The sequence below is a fragment of the Pistacia vera genome, unplaced genomic scaffold (assembly GCF_008641045.1).
Source record: "Pistacia vera cultivar Batoury unplaced genomic scaffold, PisVer_v2 Contig204, whole genome shotgun sequence".
Lineage (NCBI taxonomy): Eukaryota > Viridiplantae > Streptophyta > Magnoliopsida > Sapindales > Anacardiaceae > Pistacia > Pistacia vera.
Window position 1 is genome coordinate 1,521,674 of NW_022196007.1, and position 17,166 is coordinate 1,538,839.

General features: G+C 37.6%; 3 protein-coding genes across 3 annotated transcripts; all 3 read left to right on the forward strand.

Moving 5' to 3' along the window:
• Positions 1 to 1,264: 1,264 nt before the first annotated feature.
• On the forward strand, positions 1,265 to 2,552 carry LOC116128824 (leucine-rich repeat extensin-like protein 3). The gene is made up of 3 exons (XM_031414586.1): positions 1,265 to 1,429; positions 1,520 to 1,604; positions 1,705 to 2,552. The coding sequence occupies exons 1-3, from the start codon at positions 1,418 to 1,420 to the stop codon at positions 2,355 to 2,357; spliced, it is 750 nt and encodes a 249-aa protein (XP_031270446.1). The 5' UTR covers positions 1,265 to 1,417; the 3' UTR covers positions 2,358 to 2,552.
• Positions 2,553 to 11,384: 8,832 nt separating this feature from the next.
• LOC116128858 (chitin-binding lectin 1-like) lies at positions 11,385 to 12,509 on the forward strand. The gene is made up of 3 exons (XM_031414630.1): positions 11,385 to 11,494; positions 11,584 to 11,665; positions 11,751 to 12,509. Exons 1-3 carry the CDS (start codon positions 11,486 to 11,488, stop codon positions 12,314 to 12,316), a joined length of 657 nt encoding a protein of 218 aa, XP_031270490.1. The 5' UTR covers positions 11,385 to 11,485; the 3' UTR covers positions 12,317 to 12,509.
• A 1,255-nt stretch (positions 12,510 to 13,764) lies between these two features.
• Positions 13,765 to 14,936, forward strand: LOC116128866 (protein PYRICULARIA ORYZAE RESISTANCE 21-like). Its single transcript, XM_031414639.1, has 3 exons — positions 13,765 to 13,886; positions 14,065 to 14,146; positions 14,226 to 14,936. The coding sequence occupies exons 1-3, from the start codon at positions 13,878 to 13,880 to the stop codon at positions 14,735 to 14,737; spliced, it is 603 nt and encodes a 200-aa protein (XP_031270499.1). The 5' UTR covers positions 13,765 to 13,877; the 3' UTR covers positions 14,738 to 14,936.
• The last annotated feature ends 2,230 nt before the right edge of the window (positions 14,937 to 17,166 follow it).

A 17,166-nucleotide genomic window follows, 5' to 3' on the forward strand; every position in this document is an offset into this window, starting at 1 on the left:
TATTCTTTTTTTAAACTTTGAATTATGGTTTAAGAATTGATTGGCTAAAACCAATTAAGAATCAGAACGGAAAGAATGTAATATATATGAACTCATATGTGGTACGGCGAATGGGGTATAGTATGGTTAGACGTATAGTCTCAAGTTCAATTCCTTATTTGAGCATTCACGATTTAAATGAGGAGTCGTTGTGGTGGGTTGTTACGCTAGTTTCCCTTGAAGATTAGTCAAGATGAGCATAAACTGATCCGGGTAAATTCAAAATGAAACGGGTATTTATAAAGAACAAATTATTGTGCAAGCTATACATCATTAGAAAGCTCTTCCAGTTAACTTTCTAATGTATTCTAGGATGTTGAATTTGAAGAGTTTTCTAGAGGGAAAATAATACAGTTATCGAAGAATGTGAATCGAATTCATGTACCGAATGACGTGACGTCATCCTAATTGTCGATTAATTATGAATTTCTTTTTTTAAGAAAATAGGATGGTACCACTTTATTCGGTGTATAAATTCGATGTGTATTCTTCGATAACTATAACATTGCTCTTTCTAGAAAAACTTATGGCCGGATATCACTACTCTAAGTCAGATAACAACTATAAGAAGGTGGAATTCCTTTAACTTTTTGAAGTTTTGATGGATGAATTGATTGAATGGATAGATAATTTCACCTAACAACCAAGTGATATAATGGCCATTTTCATCTCTTTGTACCAACCAAACACCAAAACCTTCCAAACGTTTACCTAATGGAATCAAAATCAAATCAACCTTCCAAACGTTTTCTCATATTCTATCATTACCATGGATTGTGTGAACATAACTTGCGATGTAACCTACCCTAATTCACTCACTATTTCCATATAAAAACACCTTTAATAATATATATATATAGAGGTTAGGTTAGGACATATGGGGTTTGCTTAAGCTTTCAAAAGGTTACATTGGGACATTGGGTTAGGCTATTAATTATGTAATCCATGTGGCCTTCCGATTGAGTTCTTGATCCATAGCATCAGGATCCGGACACGTGTACGATTATTATTATTATTATTTATAGATTTATATGTAATTAATTAATAAGGTGGGCTGTGTCAATCAATCAAAGCCAGCACATTCAATATGTACAGAATCAGCAATCATAAATGGAAGAAGCTAGTGGACAATCTTGATGATCGCATGAAATTCAACATCTATTACACGTGTCAAATCATAGCGGTTATTGATGTACGAAAATCAAACTCTTGCGTCTTCTTGAGATCAAAAATAAGTTTATATAATTACAAGATGTGTGCATCTCTCACTCTCACTTGTCATTCTCTTCCTCATCGCTTTAATTAATCAAACTCAATAATATTCTGAGAGCGAGGTTCAGAGTTCAGAGTTAGATCTGAGCAACCCCACCAGCCAGCCATGGGGGAGAAGGTTTGGGAAATCTTATCTTTCTTATAATTTAAACATACCCATCTCATTTATTTGTTTGTTAATATATATCTTGATTGTTTAATGTTGCAGAAAGTTGTGATGATGAGGTTGAAGGTTGACCTTCACTGTGAGAAGTGCTACAGGAAAGTGAAGAGAGTGCTGTGTAAATTCCCTCGTGAGTTGTCTTTAATTCTGTTCATCAAAACTTTTTGTTGATGAATTTGAAGTAGGAGTTTAATGTAGAAGGAATGTTTGATTTTTGTGAACAAGATCAGAAATACAAGACCAGGTGTATGACGAGAAGCAGAACACAGTGACGATCAAAGTGGTGTGTTGTAGTCCTGAGAAGATCAAGCAAAAGATTTGCTGCAAAGGTGGTGATTCCATCAAGAGTATTGAAATTCTACCTCCACCCAAGCCTCCTGAAAAACCTAAACAACCCGAGAAGCCAAAGGAACCTCCAAAGCCGAAAGAACCTCCAAAGCCTGCACCCCCACCCCCACCCCCACCGGCACCGGCACCCCCACCGGCACCGGCACCGGCACCGGCACCCCCACCCCCACCGGCACCGGCACCGGCACCCCCACCCCCACCGGCACCGGCACCGGCACCAGCGCCCGCACCCCCACCCCCACCAGCACCAGCGCCCGCACCCCCACCAGCACCGTGCTTCCCACCGCACCCGGCACCGTGCTTCCCACCAAACCCGGGTGCAACGTGTTGCAGGGAATGCTACGAGGGGCGTGGAGGGGGGCCATGTTACCAACTAGGTAACTATGGACCGCCAAGATATTATGACGGATATTGCGGGAGGCCGGTGTATGATAGCTGGGGTGGAGGTCGCGGTGGCGGTGGCTATTGTTACAAAATTAATAGATGTGATTACTTTTGCGAAGAGAATCCTAATGCAGCTTGCACAATCATGTAAAAGCAATGGTAGTGCATGCATCATTTGTCGTTGTCTTTGAGCTAGCTGGTTTCATTATAGTTACGTTGTTTGGTGGGTTTTGGGTTTGGTTTTTAATACAAATGTTGTATAGGACAATAAAGATAAAAATAAGGTTGGAGATGTTATTATACTTCAATTATCGACTAATAAAAAGTTAATCCATTATTAATTTCATTTTAATTGCTTCAAATTTCATATCATGTATCTCTTTTTGTTAAAGAGTGTGGTCGGTTATGTAGTGGTGTCATATTCTTACTCCTTTGTATAACATTCATGTATCAAATTTATTGTATATACAATTTACCTAATTAAGTAATACTTGTTGAGTGATTGTATTTGTCCTGTCTCCCTCGACAAGAAGAATTGGAATACTAACCGACTTTTGTTGCAGGGTACTGAGGAATTGGAATTGTTTGGATATCGTACAGTAGAAAAACCAGACATAATATTTGCACGTCGTTTAACATAACTCATCTATTATAGTTTCAAAAACGATATACAATATATAATACTATAAATCCTGTATATAATTAATAGAACAGAAAAAATTATAATTTCTAGTCCTACATTTGGTGTTTAAAAACCTTATGATCATATACTTTTGCTATATTTACAAGTTGTATATGAGACATTTTATTTTTAATATGATTCATATTTTAATTCTTAATAGGATTCTCATAATTTTATTTCTATTTACAATTATATTATTTATTCAATAGTTTTTTAAGAGATGTATAATTTTACATGAATAAATAGAAAAACGAATCACATATCCAAATAATATTTCGACAAATTCTATGCTGAAATGATCCATATCTTTCTTTGGTGTTGGGTATGTACCTTTTCATGATCAGTATCTACTTTGTCAGATTCACAAAAGGGTTTTTGGATTATTAAAACATTTCACTTCACAGATCATTTTTTTTTAAATTCTAACTTGCGTCCGAAGGATAGTTGGTACAACATGTTCTCCATTAATACTTTTTCCATAGTGCATTTCCTTTTCCTCCACTTTCTAACTATTTTCCCCCTTTTGTATTACTTTAGTGATGTGTACTAAGATTGAAGAGGTGTATACTTTCTATACCTAGATAGATATGTCACGTGCGTTTACATTATGTAATGTTTTATTATAAGAAGATGTTATATTAATAGAAAGATAGATTATCTTAAAAATTATTGGGAATGTTTAGAAAAATATGTTCAGTGTCGTCTTAAGAACATTTGTAACCATAGACAAGAATTACTTTGGGACCTTTTTAATAATATAAGCATATGTTTAAAAATTATTTCAAATTTATTTTTCTTACCTTTTGAGATGCAAAATCACTAATTAAATTTTTATATTCAAGTTTAAAAACCAAATCTTTTTCAATCGACAATATAGCCAAATTATATAATCTTTCATGTGAGGGCGAGAGGTGGACGGCGACCTACCGAGGTCAGGTAAGTGAGGGGTTTTAGGGAGGAGGCTGAGGGGACGAAGATGGTGGTGTTGAAGAAGGTCAATGACAGCGAATACTTGCCGGAAATGGCTATTGCACACGGTGAAGAATTAAAATGGGTTGCGAAAATTGGCCAAATTGGGGGTTGTCAAGGCTGGGAAAACGTTTCAGAAATGATTAAGTGATGAATCTGGTCGATTTTGGTGAGAAAATTGACCGGAATTATCACTTTAACGCCGACAATGACACTATGGCGGTGTAGAGGGGTGGAGATGCAATGTTTTCATCATTTTAGGGATTGAATGGGTGTTTTGAAATTTTAGACATTTAAATAATTAGTTTAGTTAATTTAGGGGTGTGAATGGAAAATATGAAACATGGTTTTATTTTTTTGTAAATTTATGTAAAAAAATTATAATGAATTTGGGCCTTTTTGGCTTTTTTAGGCCCTTTGGACAAAAAATTATAAACTTTTTTAAGCCCAATGGTATTTTTATAAATCTATTTAAAAAAATTTTAAAATAATTTTTGGCCCCTTTTTGCGGCTTTTTTTTTTGAGGGCCTTGGGCAGGTGCCTCACCTGTCTACCCCTTGGGCCGGCTTTGAATGTGTTTGGTTGGTTTGAATAAATTGGTGAGTATGTTATATAAATTACTAAATTGCTCTTCTTTTTTAATATTAATATAATATATTTTTATTATTGTTTCTTGAATATTTTTTTTAATCCCCCACCTTTGAAATTTTGTACTAAGATTCACAAAACTTTAATTTGTAGAAATTTTTAGCAACGTTTAATTTGTAATAAAGGTTATATAGACTTGTCTTTTCTAATTAAACTTTACGATAATTTTATATTGATTCTTGTATCAATCATATTGTTAATTAATTTTTAAAATGAAATACATGTATTAAATTAGTGTAGAAAAATCGAAAACAAATCATCGAGAGAACATGAAGGCAAAAGGATTGAACCAGACAATTCTCCCTCTCACCATGTGGAAAGAAGCCAGGGATCGATTAATTTGGTTTGGTGATTCATCAATTTACAGAAAGTGATGTTTTTGGTTGCTATCAGGATTGATTGGTAAAGGTCAAGCACTCCACCAGCAAATATTTATCCGAATTAAAAGACAAAATAAATAAACAAATAAATGTAACCCAATAATTCCATCTAGCTATAAATGTATTCTTCCCACTAATTGAAATAAGTCAGTAATTGTGAATGGAGTTGGGTGGATATCTCATTGTTGCTTTAAGGGACAAATTTCCACATCAATTGTAATGGTCCTCACAATAGTACATGAAATTACTGGTGAGAATAAAGAGGATGTGGGGACGAGTAAGTGAAGTCGATTGAAAGGTTTCTTTTTTCTAATATACAATTTCTTGATGACAATTCCAATTAGTTGACGCCATTATAAAGTAGCATAACCATACAGCAGCCTCCCTCAAAGTTATTATTTTGCAGGTCCACACCATGTGAACCATGTGCATTTACAAGTTTTCTGATAAAAGTCGCTATCCTTGGTTTGAATATCGGTTGATTGTCGAGTGCATCGAATAAGGCATGGAAAGATCGGTGGCATAACTTACTATTACTTTTAATGATGATTAAGGAGGAATGGATTATAATATTATATATAGTTACGTGAACAACATTACGTTTCTTATAGTTATAAATATTTTAGGTGAATTAGAGAAGAAGGTGGAAAAGGTTGATGGAAAAGACCTGGTGGTATAAGAGTACGATTGTGATTATTATATAGATACTTGACATTTAATGTTTTTTTGCTTATTAAAAAGTTTCAGGCAAGATTACTTAAACCGTGAACCTTCAATGATTTTTGAAGGCATTTGGAGGGAACAGTAAGCCCTAGTCAGTTGGAGAACGTCACAGTGGATTAATTTGTAATGTATAACTCGCTTAAATTGCAGGTTGGCTTATATTAAATGATAACCAGTCTTGATCTTTATGCTTTGAGGTTCAGATCTTAGCAACACTCTCAAAGATGGCGGAGGTTGCTAATAATCTCACCTTCCAATTCCTCTCTGTCATTTAATTTTCTTCTAAGTATTACATTTCGATTGATAATAGCAGGGGTACGATAATGGTGACAAAGCTGATCTCAAAGTGCTGCAAAAAGCTACCAGAAAGTCAAGAAAATACTGTGTAAAAACCCCTGAGTCTCTTTCTCTGTGTTATGTTTATATTGTGCATGAAATGCAAGATTAGGATTGATTAATTCTCTTGAACTTTGATATATAGAAATACAAGATCAAGTTTATGATGAGAAGAAAAACACAGTTACATAAAAGTGGGCTTGGTGCTGCTGCCCTCAGAAAATGTGAGCACAACAAAAGTCGCTGCAAAGGCGGTAAGTCAATTAAGTATCGAAATTAATAACCACCTGAGAAGAAACAACACGCAAGAAAACACTGATGAGAAAAAAAAACCAGATCCCGAACCTAAAGACAAGCATCCTACTAAAGTTGTTATTGAACTACCACCAATAAGCCACCCAAAACGCCTTTACTGCTGTCGCCGGGCTACGCCTACCTGGTCCCGTTTTGTGGATGTGTACAGGAGTGCTTGAGGGGCGGAGGGGGGCCATGTGAACAGCCTGCTCATGTGGAGACCTCCATGTTATGGTAGTTAATGGAAGGCCATGTTTGTGATGTTGGCTGGTGGATGTGATGTGGTTGCAGAGGTTTGGTAATTGCAGGAATCGTTGGTTTTACTTTAGGAGAAAACCTTCACCTTGCTCGATTATGTAATCCACATGCTTCATTGATGCATATGTCATCGATCATCTTCTAGTGTTTATTGTTCTTGGTGGATTGTAATTACGTGGAATATTCATAGATAAGTTTTTGCGGTGTGGGGCTGTGGGCTAGTGTCTTTCTTCTTGATTAAGCTATTGTGGGCGGGATATATATATTCATCTTGCTCGAATGTAATCAACTTTTGCTTCATCGATGAACAGATCAATCTTCTAGTTTGTATTATTCTTGGTGGGATTGTAATTTGTGGAATATTCATAGATAAGTTTTTTCGGTCGTGTGGGTGGGGGGTGTCTTCTCTTTGATATAGTTTTAGTGGCGTGGAAATATATAATTTGTTTAATGTTGCGAAATGTTGTTTATATTCATTTCACAGAAATTATATGACAGGGTCAGGAAAGTCAGTGATGAGGTGGAAATTCCCTCGTGAGTGTCTTTAATTCTGTTCATCAATTCCTTTGTTGATGAATTTGAAAGGGTGGTTAATGTAGAAGGACAAGTTTGATTTTTGTGAACGAGATCAGAAGTACAAGACAGGTATTTGACGAGAAGCAGAAAACACAGTGAAGATCAAAGTACGTGGGTGTAGTCCTGAGAAGATCAAGCAAAAGATTTGCTTCAAAGGTGGTGATTCCATCAAGAGTACTGAAATTCTACCTCAACCGAAGCCTAAAGAACTGAAAAGCCTAAAGAAACGCCAAGCCGAAAGAACCTGAAAAGCGAAAGAACCTGAAAAAACAAAAAGACACTCCAAGCCGAAAGAACCTGAAAAACCAAAAGAACCTCCAAAGCCGAAAGAGCCTGAAAAACCAAAAGAACCTGAAAAGCCTAAACCCCACCGCCACCGGCACCCACACCAGCACCAGCACCAGCACAGCACACGTGCTTCCACCAAAACCCGGTGCAACGTGTTGCAGGGAATGCTAGCCATGTAACCAACTAGATAACTATGGACCGCCAAGATTATGACGGATATTGCGCTAGGCCGGTGTATGATAGCTGGGGTGGAGGTCGCGGGGGCTATGTTACAAGTGATTACTTTTGCGAAGAAGAATCCTAATGCAGCTTGCACAGTCATGTAAAAGCAATGATGGTGCATGCATCATTTGTCGTTGTCTTGAAGCTAGCTGGTTTCACTATGTTGCGTTGCTTGGTGGGATTTAGGTTTGGTTTTTAATACAAATGTTGTATAGGACAATAAAGATAAAAATAAGGTTGGAGATGTTATTATATCTTTATCGACTAATAAAAAGTTAATCCTTATTAATTTCATTTTAATTGCTTCACATGTCAGATTATATACTCTTTTTGTTAAAAAGACTGTGGTCGGTTATGTAGTGGTGTCATTTCATACTCCCTTATATAACATCCATAATAATTTATTGTATACTATTTATTAATACTTGTAAGTGATTGTGTTATACTGTCTCCCTCGAGCAAGAGACGACTCGAATAGTACGTCCGATATTTACCCTCAGGAGACCTACGCACATAAAAAACAACCATTCAAGATCTTATCTGGTTTAGGTAACTAGGCAACCTGCAGCAAATTTGTGTAGGGAGACACGATGTTGACAACACGCGAGAATCACCCCTTATTCATAACAGAATATTATTATATCCAAATTATAACTTAACCCCTGATCTAATTAAGTTAAGGATTTTCGCACGTTTCTAACGTGTCGACAATGCTGCCCTGGTCAGAGTGAAGTATATCTATGCCCCTATGATGCTAATGGTTTCGCGTTCCGCCCATATGTATCTGAATGGTAGTATATAGTGAGACTACCCCTGTGTTACCGGGTTTGCTATCATAGATTATAGTGTGCAATTTTTCAGTTAGACCGTCTAACGGGTGGTTATGTCTAGGTACAAGGAGTGGTTTAGGAGTATTATTCTATCCCTGGACACTCCGCCCACACGAAAAAGCTCTTGCGAGTGAGTTAGATTGTGCGTGTCAGGGTGTTGCTGGAGCGGGCTTTTGCAGAGACACTGACACGATTATCCGGAAGATGCGCTCATTTGCGGGAGTTTGCTGTTACTGCCTTTCTTCGCTGGCTTCCGGCTAGACCGTGCGTCGGCTTGTGACTCTTTTTTATGGCCGGGGCAGTGTAGGCGGGGTAGCGCGATGTCTGGTAGCGGATAGGTTCCTCTGTGGCTCGCTCTTGGATTCGCTGTTGCTCGTTTTCGCGTTGAGTCTTGTAATCGAAATGGGTCGACTTGGCTTGAAGTCCGTGTGAAGGACTCCGTCCGTTCCCTCTTTTGCCTCCGTAAGGGAGGTTTGACTTTTGGCGGCCGAGGTCTTGGCTACCATGTTGTGACTTCGTCGCCCTATATTGCTACGCTCTTAATTCCGCTTTCCACTGTTGCGACTTGGCTATTATTGGGTATCTATTTTCGTTGGCACCTCTTCTATGTTTGCTCTGGTTCAGGGGGCTTATCTCGGTCTTCGAACGAAATCCTGGCCTTTCGTCTCCCTAGGTAAGGTATTATATGAGGGTTGAAGCCTTTTCAAGGTTTTTTAAACGACATTGAGGGTATTGAAGGGCGGCTCGTTACTGTGTGTGTGTTCTAATGTCGGGTTGAAGAATTACCAGGTAAATCTGTGGCCAAAAGTGGAATATAGGATCCTTCCTAGTTGTGTGGGGGACAGCATAGTACCACTGCCCCAGCTGCTACCGGACCTTTTCTCCGTTTGAACCGGGTTGAACGTTTCTTCATCACCTTCTGCTACCTGTTACCGTCTGTATGATTAAGAGGGGTACTGTGCCGTGGCCCGTTCAAGCCGTTGTTGTTAAGCTGGGTGCTTGCTACACCACCGGACAGTAGAGTTGCCCACCCTGTCGGGGCTAAGTTAAACGGATGTGCAGATTTGAGACAAAATTTGGCTTTGCCAGGTATTGCCTCTCTCCTTCAGCGGTGGGGAGTGTCCTGCTATGGTGGGGGAGGATGTGCCTTGGCTCGACCCGGTCGGACCGGAATGGGTTCCTGTGCGCGTATAGTTTTCTGTTGTTTCGCCTGTATTGATCTCCGTCTTAATGATGATTTGGGTCGAGTGTTGCTCCCTTTTATCTATCGATTAGATGCTTTCGGGGTGAAAGTTTTGTCCTGTTTCTGACTTCCTCTCCCCGTTCCCTTGTTCCCCCCCCCCTCTGTGTTAGATAAACGATCCGTTGGGTATGATGCTCTTTCGATTTCGGTTTTTCATCTCTGGGTTTCGCCGTTTTTTCATTCCCCCCCCCCCCTTTTTCTTGTGTCCGCCCCCCCCCCTCCCTCTCCCTTTCTCGCTTGTCCGTTTTTCCCGGCCAGCGTCCCCCTCGCTGTTTTTTTTTTTTTTTTTTTTTTTTCTCTTTTTGGGTGCTAGGGTATCTTTCTTTTTATTTTCCCATCCTACTGTCCCCCCCCCTATTTCTCCGTTCATCTCAGTTACTTTTCAAACAGAATTTTTTAGGTTGTTATTGTATGATTATTGACTCTTTCCTAAACATTTTCACCCCCCTTCCTTTTTTTTTTTGTTCTCGACCCGAATATATTTATGTTTTTGCACTTTTATTAGAACATTATTTTTAATGCGTCCCGAAGTGATAGTGGTACAACATGTTGATTCTCCATAAGACTTTTACATGTGATTTCCTTTTCCGTACCACTTTTGTAATATTTTTCACCTGTTGATTCGTTAGTGATGTGTACTAAGATTACAGAGAATACTTTCACCTAGACATGTAAAGGTTAATAAAGTTACATAGATTTTGCCTTTTCTTATTAAAATTTTAAGATAATTTTATATTGATTCTTGTATCAATCATCTTGTCAATTAAAGAAAATTATTGTTAAAATTAAATAGATGTGTTGAAAACAAATCATTGAGAGAACATGAAGAAGGAAAAGGATTGAAACCATGTGGAAATGAAGATAGGGATGGATTATTTTGGTTTGGTTGATTTGTCAAATTACAGAAAGTGATGCGTTTGGTTGATAAAGGCTCAATGCACTACCACCATCAAATATTTATTCGAATTTAAAATAAATAAATGCTATAAATTTTATCTTCTCTTTCTTACATAATTGTGAGTACGGAGTTGGATGGATATTTATCTCATTTTTGCTTTAAGGAACAAATTAAAATTGCAAATATTTTACTCTTCTTAACTTAATTTAATTTAGTATTGTTGATGAGATATCCACATCAATCATAATGTTCCTCACAATAATACATGAAATTGCTGGTGATGAGGCCAGAGAGAATTGACAAACAGTTCCAATTAGTTGACGCCATTAACAAAGAAACATTACCACTACCAGCAGCCTCAATCAAAGTTAATGTATCTGCAGGTCCATCAACCATGTGCACTTACAAGTTTTCTGATTAGTTAAGTCGCTATCCTTCGTTTAAATGTCGGTTGATTTAGGTAATTGATCACATGTTTATGCTTCATCTTCAATAACCACTAACTTACTATTATAAGATGGATTAAGGAGGTAATGGCTTAATTAATATATATAGACGAAATCAACTAATCCCTTATAGCATGATGCTGATTGATGCGTGGAATAATTAAAAGTATAAGAGCACGATTGTGATTATACATATACACATAATACTTTGTAATATTTGATAACGTGCATAATTAAAAGTTTAAAGTAAGATTACTTAACCTTGAATCCTTCAATGATTTTTTGGAGTCATTTGGAGGTCAATAAGCGTACGTCAGTTGGAGAACGTCACCTCAGTGGGGCTTTAATTTTGTAATTGACTCTCCTTTAACTGCAATTTGGCTTAATTAATGTATACATAAGAGAAGTTACTCAGGTGCATATATATATGATAACCAGTCTTAATCTTTAAGCATTGAGGTTGAGATCTTATCAACACTCTCAAAGATGGCGGAGGTTTGCAGATTAATCTCATCTTCCTTAACTCTCCTCTCTTGTCATTTAATTTTCTTGTAAGTATTTACTTTTTTGATTGATAATCGCAGGGTACGATAATCGTGATCAAAGTTGATCTAAAGTGCTGCAAATGCTACAAGAAAATCAAGAAAATACTGTGTAAAATCCCCCGTGAGTCACTCTCTCTGTGTTTTGATTTGTGCATGAATATGTAAGCTATTGGATTTGATTAATTCTCTTGAACTTTGATATATAGAAATACAAGATCAAGTTTATGATGAGAAGAAAAATACAGTTACAATAAAAGTGGCGTGTTGCGGCTGCCCTCAGAAAATGATGCAAAAGATCCGCTGCAAGGGCGGTAAGTCAATCATAAGTATAGAAATCAAACCGCCTGAGAAGAAAAAAGAGAAACCACCCCCACCTCCACCTCCACCTCCACCTCCACCTCCACCCCCACCCCCACCTCCACCTCCACCTCCACCCCCACCCCCACCCCCACCCCCACCCCCACCCCGATGTAAAGACGAGCCACCACATAAGCTACCCAAGACACCGATACTGGTCTGTACGCCGGGCTACGCCTACCCAGTCCCGTTTGAGGAGTGTTGCAGGGAGTGCTCTGAGGGGCGGAGAGGGGGGCCATGTGAACAGCTTGCTTATGGGAGACCTCCATGTTATGGTGGCTATTATGGAAGGCCAGTTTGTGATAGTTGGGGTGGTGGCTGTGATTGTGGTTGCAACAGGGGTTATTATTGCAGAAATCGTTGTGGCTATTACTATTATTGTGAAGAAAACCCTTCATCTTGCTCGATTATGTAATCACATTATGCTTCATCGATGCATATGGTCATCGATCAATCTCCTAGTTTGATTATTCATAGATAAGTTTTTGTGGGTGTGGGCATGTGTCTTTCCCTTCTTTGATAAGTTGTTGTGGGAGTGGAAATATTGTGATCCTATTATTGTAAAAGGTGCCATTTTTTATTGGATTCTTTTTTCCTTTTTCTCTCAATTTCTCATCGTTATCTTTTTTTTTTTTTTTTTAACCAATGGTACCTAAGCTAGCTTATATGAATCTCAACCAATCTCTCAAAATCTTAAAACTATCAGTTAGATAAGAATTTTAGTGATCACCCTTATTAGCAATCGATGAGAGACTCGAATTTAAAAATTCTTGAATAATACATCTAAAAGTCTCTATAGTTCTCATCTGTTATCTTTCTATAAGAAAATATTAGCACGACCGTTGCGGGAACCAACTTTAGAAGCTAGTCGCATATAGTTTGTGACTATAAGAGATACTAAAATCAATAATTGTTTCAACGCATATAAAATGCTTGTTTTGATGCAGTAACTGAGCAGGTTGACAGCAACTTCTCCTTTGTAAGTGTAGTCTTACAAAGTGATGTAATATTACTTTTTAAATGATTCTTTGAACTCAGCCTACAAAGAGATGAATACAAGGTGTTACAAAGTCTTTCTACAAAGAAATGTACACAAAGAGATGAAAAAATCCAAATTGCTTGAGCTCGTTCCTCTCTATCGATCGCTAAGAAATGCATATTATATTGTTCCATAATATGGACAAACTTAAACTGTCATCAGTATGATAAATTGATAATTAAGTTACTTAATTAACATATTTAACCCAGAAAATATGGGTTTTGCGGTCACAGGGGCTAGTACAAAATCTGTTGAATATTAATAAAATCCCAACCAAAGGTGGGTAACGGTAGCATTTCCATATCAACCGACGAAACCTAACAAAAACCAAGACATTAATTCATGAAAACAACTTGGATCTGTGATTAGAAATATAGGTAAATATTGGAAAGTGATTATGACAGATAAACTTACAACAAAGGGCAGATCAGATGGCCCATTAATTTGTAGATTGCACGAAATCAATCAGTCTGAACTATAATTACATGAAATTCAAAGTTAACTCAACAAAACTTGAAAATTATATATTTGAGAATGTGGCTCAATTCCATCGTCTTCAATATCATATATATAAAAAGCGTTCACAATGTCACAGTCTAATTAATTAAACCTTAATTGAATGAAGATTTTTAGAGTAATTTGGAGAGTTCAAATATGTCTACGTAATATGGGAGATCCTCACCTCACAAGTGTACCTTGTTTATTCGTCAATGTTTCTCCAATCATCATCAATCACCTACAACTTTGACTTCAATATTGTAATGTTTATTGAAAAATGATATACTGTTTTAACTTCTTCTTCTTAACACGCAATTTGGCTTAATTAATTCATGTACGTAAGATTCTTGAGCTCTCTCTCCTGTCAACCACTCCATAATAAATAAAAATCGATCACTCTTCTTCGTGATCCGAGGTTCAGATCTGAGCACTCACAGAAATGGCAGAGGTATTTATTCTTCTCTCTTATATTTCTCATTAAGCATAGTTTATCTTTCTAAAACCGTTGTTTTTCCAAAGATAATCCATGACATGTCATCACCATTAACTGTTTTCTTATTTGTACAAATGGTACTTCGAATTTGGAACGAGCATCAAGGAATTAACGAAATCGGCAATCTTTGCAGGTTACGATAATGCTGCTGAAAGTTGACCTCCAGTGCTCAAATTGTTATAAGAAAGTGAAGAAAGTGCTTTGTAAATATCCTGGTAAGTTTCTCTCCTTTGTTTCTTTCTTTATGTTTCCTTGTGCATTTGATTCTGAACTTTCGGGACGTGCTATTGGCAGAGATACGAGACCAAGTTTACGACGAGAAGCAAAACACAGTGACGATAAAAGTGGTGACCTGCTGTCCTGAAAGATTGATGCAAAAGATATGCCGCAAAGGCGGTAAAGCAATCAAGAGTATCGAAATAAAAAAACCCGAGAAGAAGACAGAGAAGCCAAAAGTTGTTATTATCGACCCACCACCGAAACAGAAGCCACAACCACCAAAGGCGTCTGATCCGGCACCAACTTCCAAGGCTATTGTACAAGCACCAACTCTCCAGGCTCCTGTACTGGCACCGGGCTATCCTAGTTACCCAATTGGGGTGTCCTGCAGGGAGTGTTATGGCGGGCATGGAGGGGGGCCATGTCAACAGCTTGGTTATGGAAGACCTATATGTTATGATGGTTATTACGGACGGCCGGTTTATGACAGTTGGGGCGGCCGTGGCGGTGGTTGGAGTAGAAGTAATTACAGGAGTGGCGGGGATTATTTCTGTGATGAAAATCCTTCAACTTGCTCAATTATGTAATTGGATTAATGGTTGATATATGCATTTTAGTCAATGTCATGCGTTTCATGATCGATCATGCTGTGGTTTGCTCTTAATTAGTTTAATTATGTCGAATGCGGTCAAAACCAACTCAGAGTTGGAATGATGGTTAAGAGAAGAACGTAATATATATTACTTTTACAACTTCATAAAACTGTCTCATATATATTTTTCTATTCTATCTCTCCAATTTAGAAGTTCACATACAATTCTCAAGTACATATCTATGGAATTCGATCAAACCAAGTGTTCAATTGATTTTTGTTCACAACTCTAAATCAAATAAGAACTAGAAGAAGATGGAAGTGCTTTAACTTTTTTAAGTTTTGATTGTTGAATTCATTGAATGGATAGCAATATTCCACCTAACAACCAAGAGATATGATTGCCATTTTCATCTCTTTGTGCCAACCAAATGCCGACACCTTCCAAACTTTTACCTAATTTAATCACACTTCCCTATGAATGTCGAATCAACCCCTTTTTCATATTTTATAGTAGATTATGTGAAGATACCTTTTGATGTAACCTACCTTAATTCACTTACTATTTTCATATAAAAACACCTTTGAATAATATACACATATATATAGCTAGGTTAGGACATATGGGGTTCGCTTAAGCTTTCAAAAGGTTACATTCACGGGACCTTCATTTTATAAATAATTTTGATTATATTACCGGTAAATTTTGCAATTAAACTAGTGAGTTAGGCTATTAATTATATAATCCATGACCCATCCAAATTCCTACACCAACACTCTGTTGCCTTCTGATCAATGTTTTAAAAACTGGACTGCTTCTTGACCCTCCTAGGTTGACCAATTCAACTGATTAGACTGGTAAAGCTGACCGGTGTACAACAGTCGCATCTCTAAATAATTATTATAATTCCTTATAGGTTTAAAAACTAGCAAATGCACCCCTACAATTCACCCGTAAGTCCCTATAGATTTGAAATAAAAAACGCACCCTGTAGCTTTTATTATTAATTATTTGTTTCTCTCTCCCCATCACTTTCTTCTTTTTTCTCTCCCCCTGTCACCTTCTTTTCTTCTTTCTTCTATCACTCTCCGTTCTCTCTATGTACTGTAACTATTTTCTCTCCTTCCTCTTTCTCTTCGTCTCTTTTCTTTCTTCCAATCTTCTTCCTTCCTCTTTCTCTTCATCTCCTCTCCTCTTCTCTTCCATTGTCGCCGCAAGTAGAGCCGACCTATAACAACTCTAATGTTTTTCCCTTTGAAATTGTTTGCAGGCCAAGTAATAATATTATCCTAGCCAGTCACAGGAGTGAAGAATTTGCATTTGATCTGGGCAGTCCTCCAAATGGCCTGGGAAAATGGGCAATCGAAGAAAAGATGGTCGTGTCTATCCATGACATTGCCATATAAAACACAAGCAAGATCCTCAGATCTACTCCAAGCCTGCATCCTGTCTTGGGTCAACAATTTCTTTCTGATGGCAAGCCATAAAATGAAAAGAGTGTTGTGGAATATAGGTGCTATTCCATGCAATAGGACACCCGCAATATTCTTAGTTGAAAAATCCCTACATGTCTAGCACAAGGAAAATCTAGATCTTTTTCCATCCATGGTCTTCCAAAAAGTTTTATCCATCTACAAGGCCCCTCAAATAGAAGGGGCTTGTCCACAATATGGGAAAGTCTTTCCCTAAAATTATTAGGCCATCTCCATTGCTCATGTTCAAGCACGTCATTTAAAGTGGCCCTATGTCCCAGGCTCAAATCATAGAATATCCTTTGAGGGGTGATGGGATTAAGCGGGCCTAAATTGTGTCTTTAAGTTGGACTTGCATGATCATGTGTCTTCATGTAGACTTGCATGGGTCATATGTCTTCAAATGGACTTGCATGGGCCATGTATTAAATTGGTGGAAGTCCACTACTTACAATACTCCCCTTTGGACATCCACCATTTATAGATAATTGCATTTAACCTTACTCAGGAAAAACCTAGTGGAAAAAAAAATATAAGTAAAGAAATTCAACTCTATAATGAAACTGTAATATGGCATTGGACGTGCTTCATACTGCCTAATTAAAAACCTTGCTAGGGAAATCCAATGGGACAAAACCTGGTTATGAGAAAAAAGGTACAATGCACAGATGTCTAGTACATCAGTCCCGTCCAAAACTCCTCCTAATTGATGTTCCCCCTTATAATGACAAAATTAACTTAGTTACTTGTTAAATCACCGCGTACTGATGCCAGACACTAATGTTGATGTTGGTAAGATTTTAGTGAATAAATCTGCAAGATTATCACTAAGGCGTATTTGTTTGACATCAATCTCTTGATTTTGCTAAAGTTTATGAGTGTAAAAGAACTTCGGTGAAATATGCTTAGCTTTGTCTCCTCTGATATATCTGCCTCTGACTTGAGCAATAC

Excerpts from the sequence above, each read along its gene's own strand:
- LOC116128824 (XM_031414586.1), top strand. Across the intron at positions 1,605-1,704 it reads AGTGCTGTGTAAATTCCCTC|AAATACAAGACCAGGTGTAT; the intron begins GTGAGTTGTCTT and ends GAACAAGATCAG.
- LOC116128858 (XM_031414630.1), top strand. Across the intron at positions 11,666-11,750 it reads AATACTGTGTAAAATCCCCC|AAATACAAGATCAAGTTTAT; the intron begins GTGAGTCACTCT and ends TTTGATATATAG.
- LOC116128866 (XM_031414639.1), top strand. Across the intron at positions 14,147-14,225 it reads AGTGCTTTGTAAATATCCTG|AGATACGAGACCAAGTTTAC; the intron begins GTAAGTTTCTCT and ends TGCTATTGGCAG.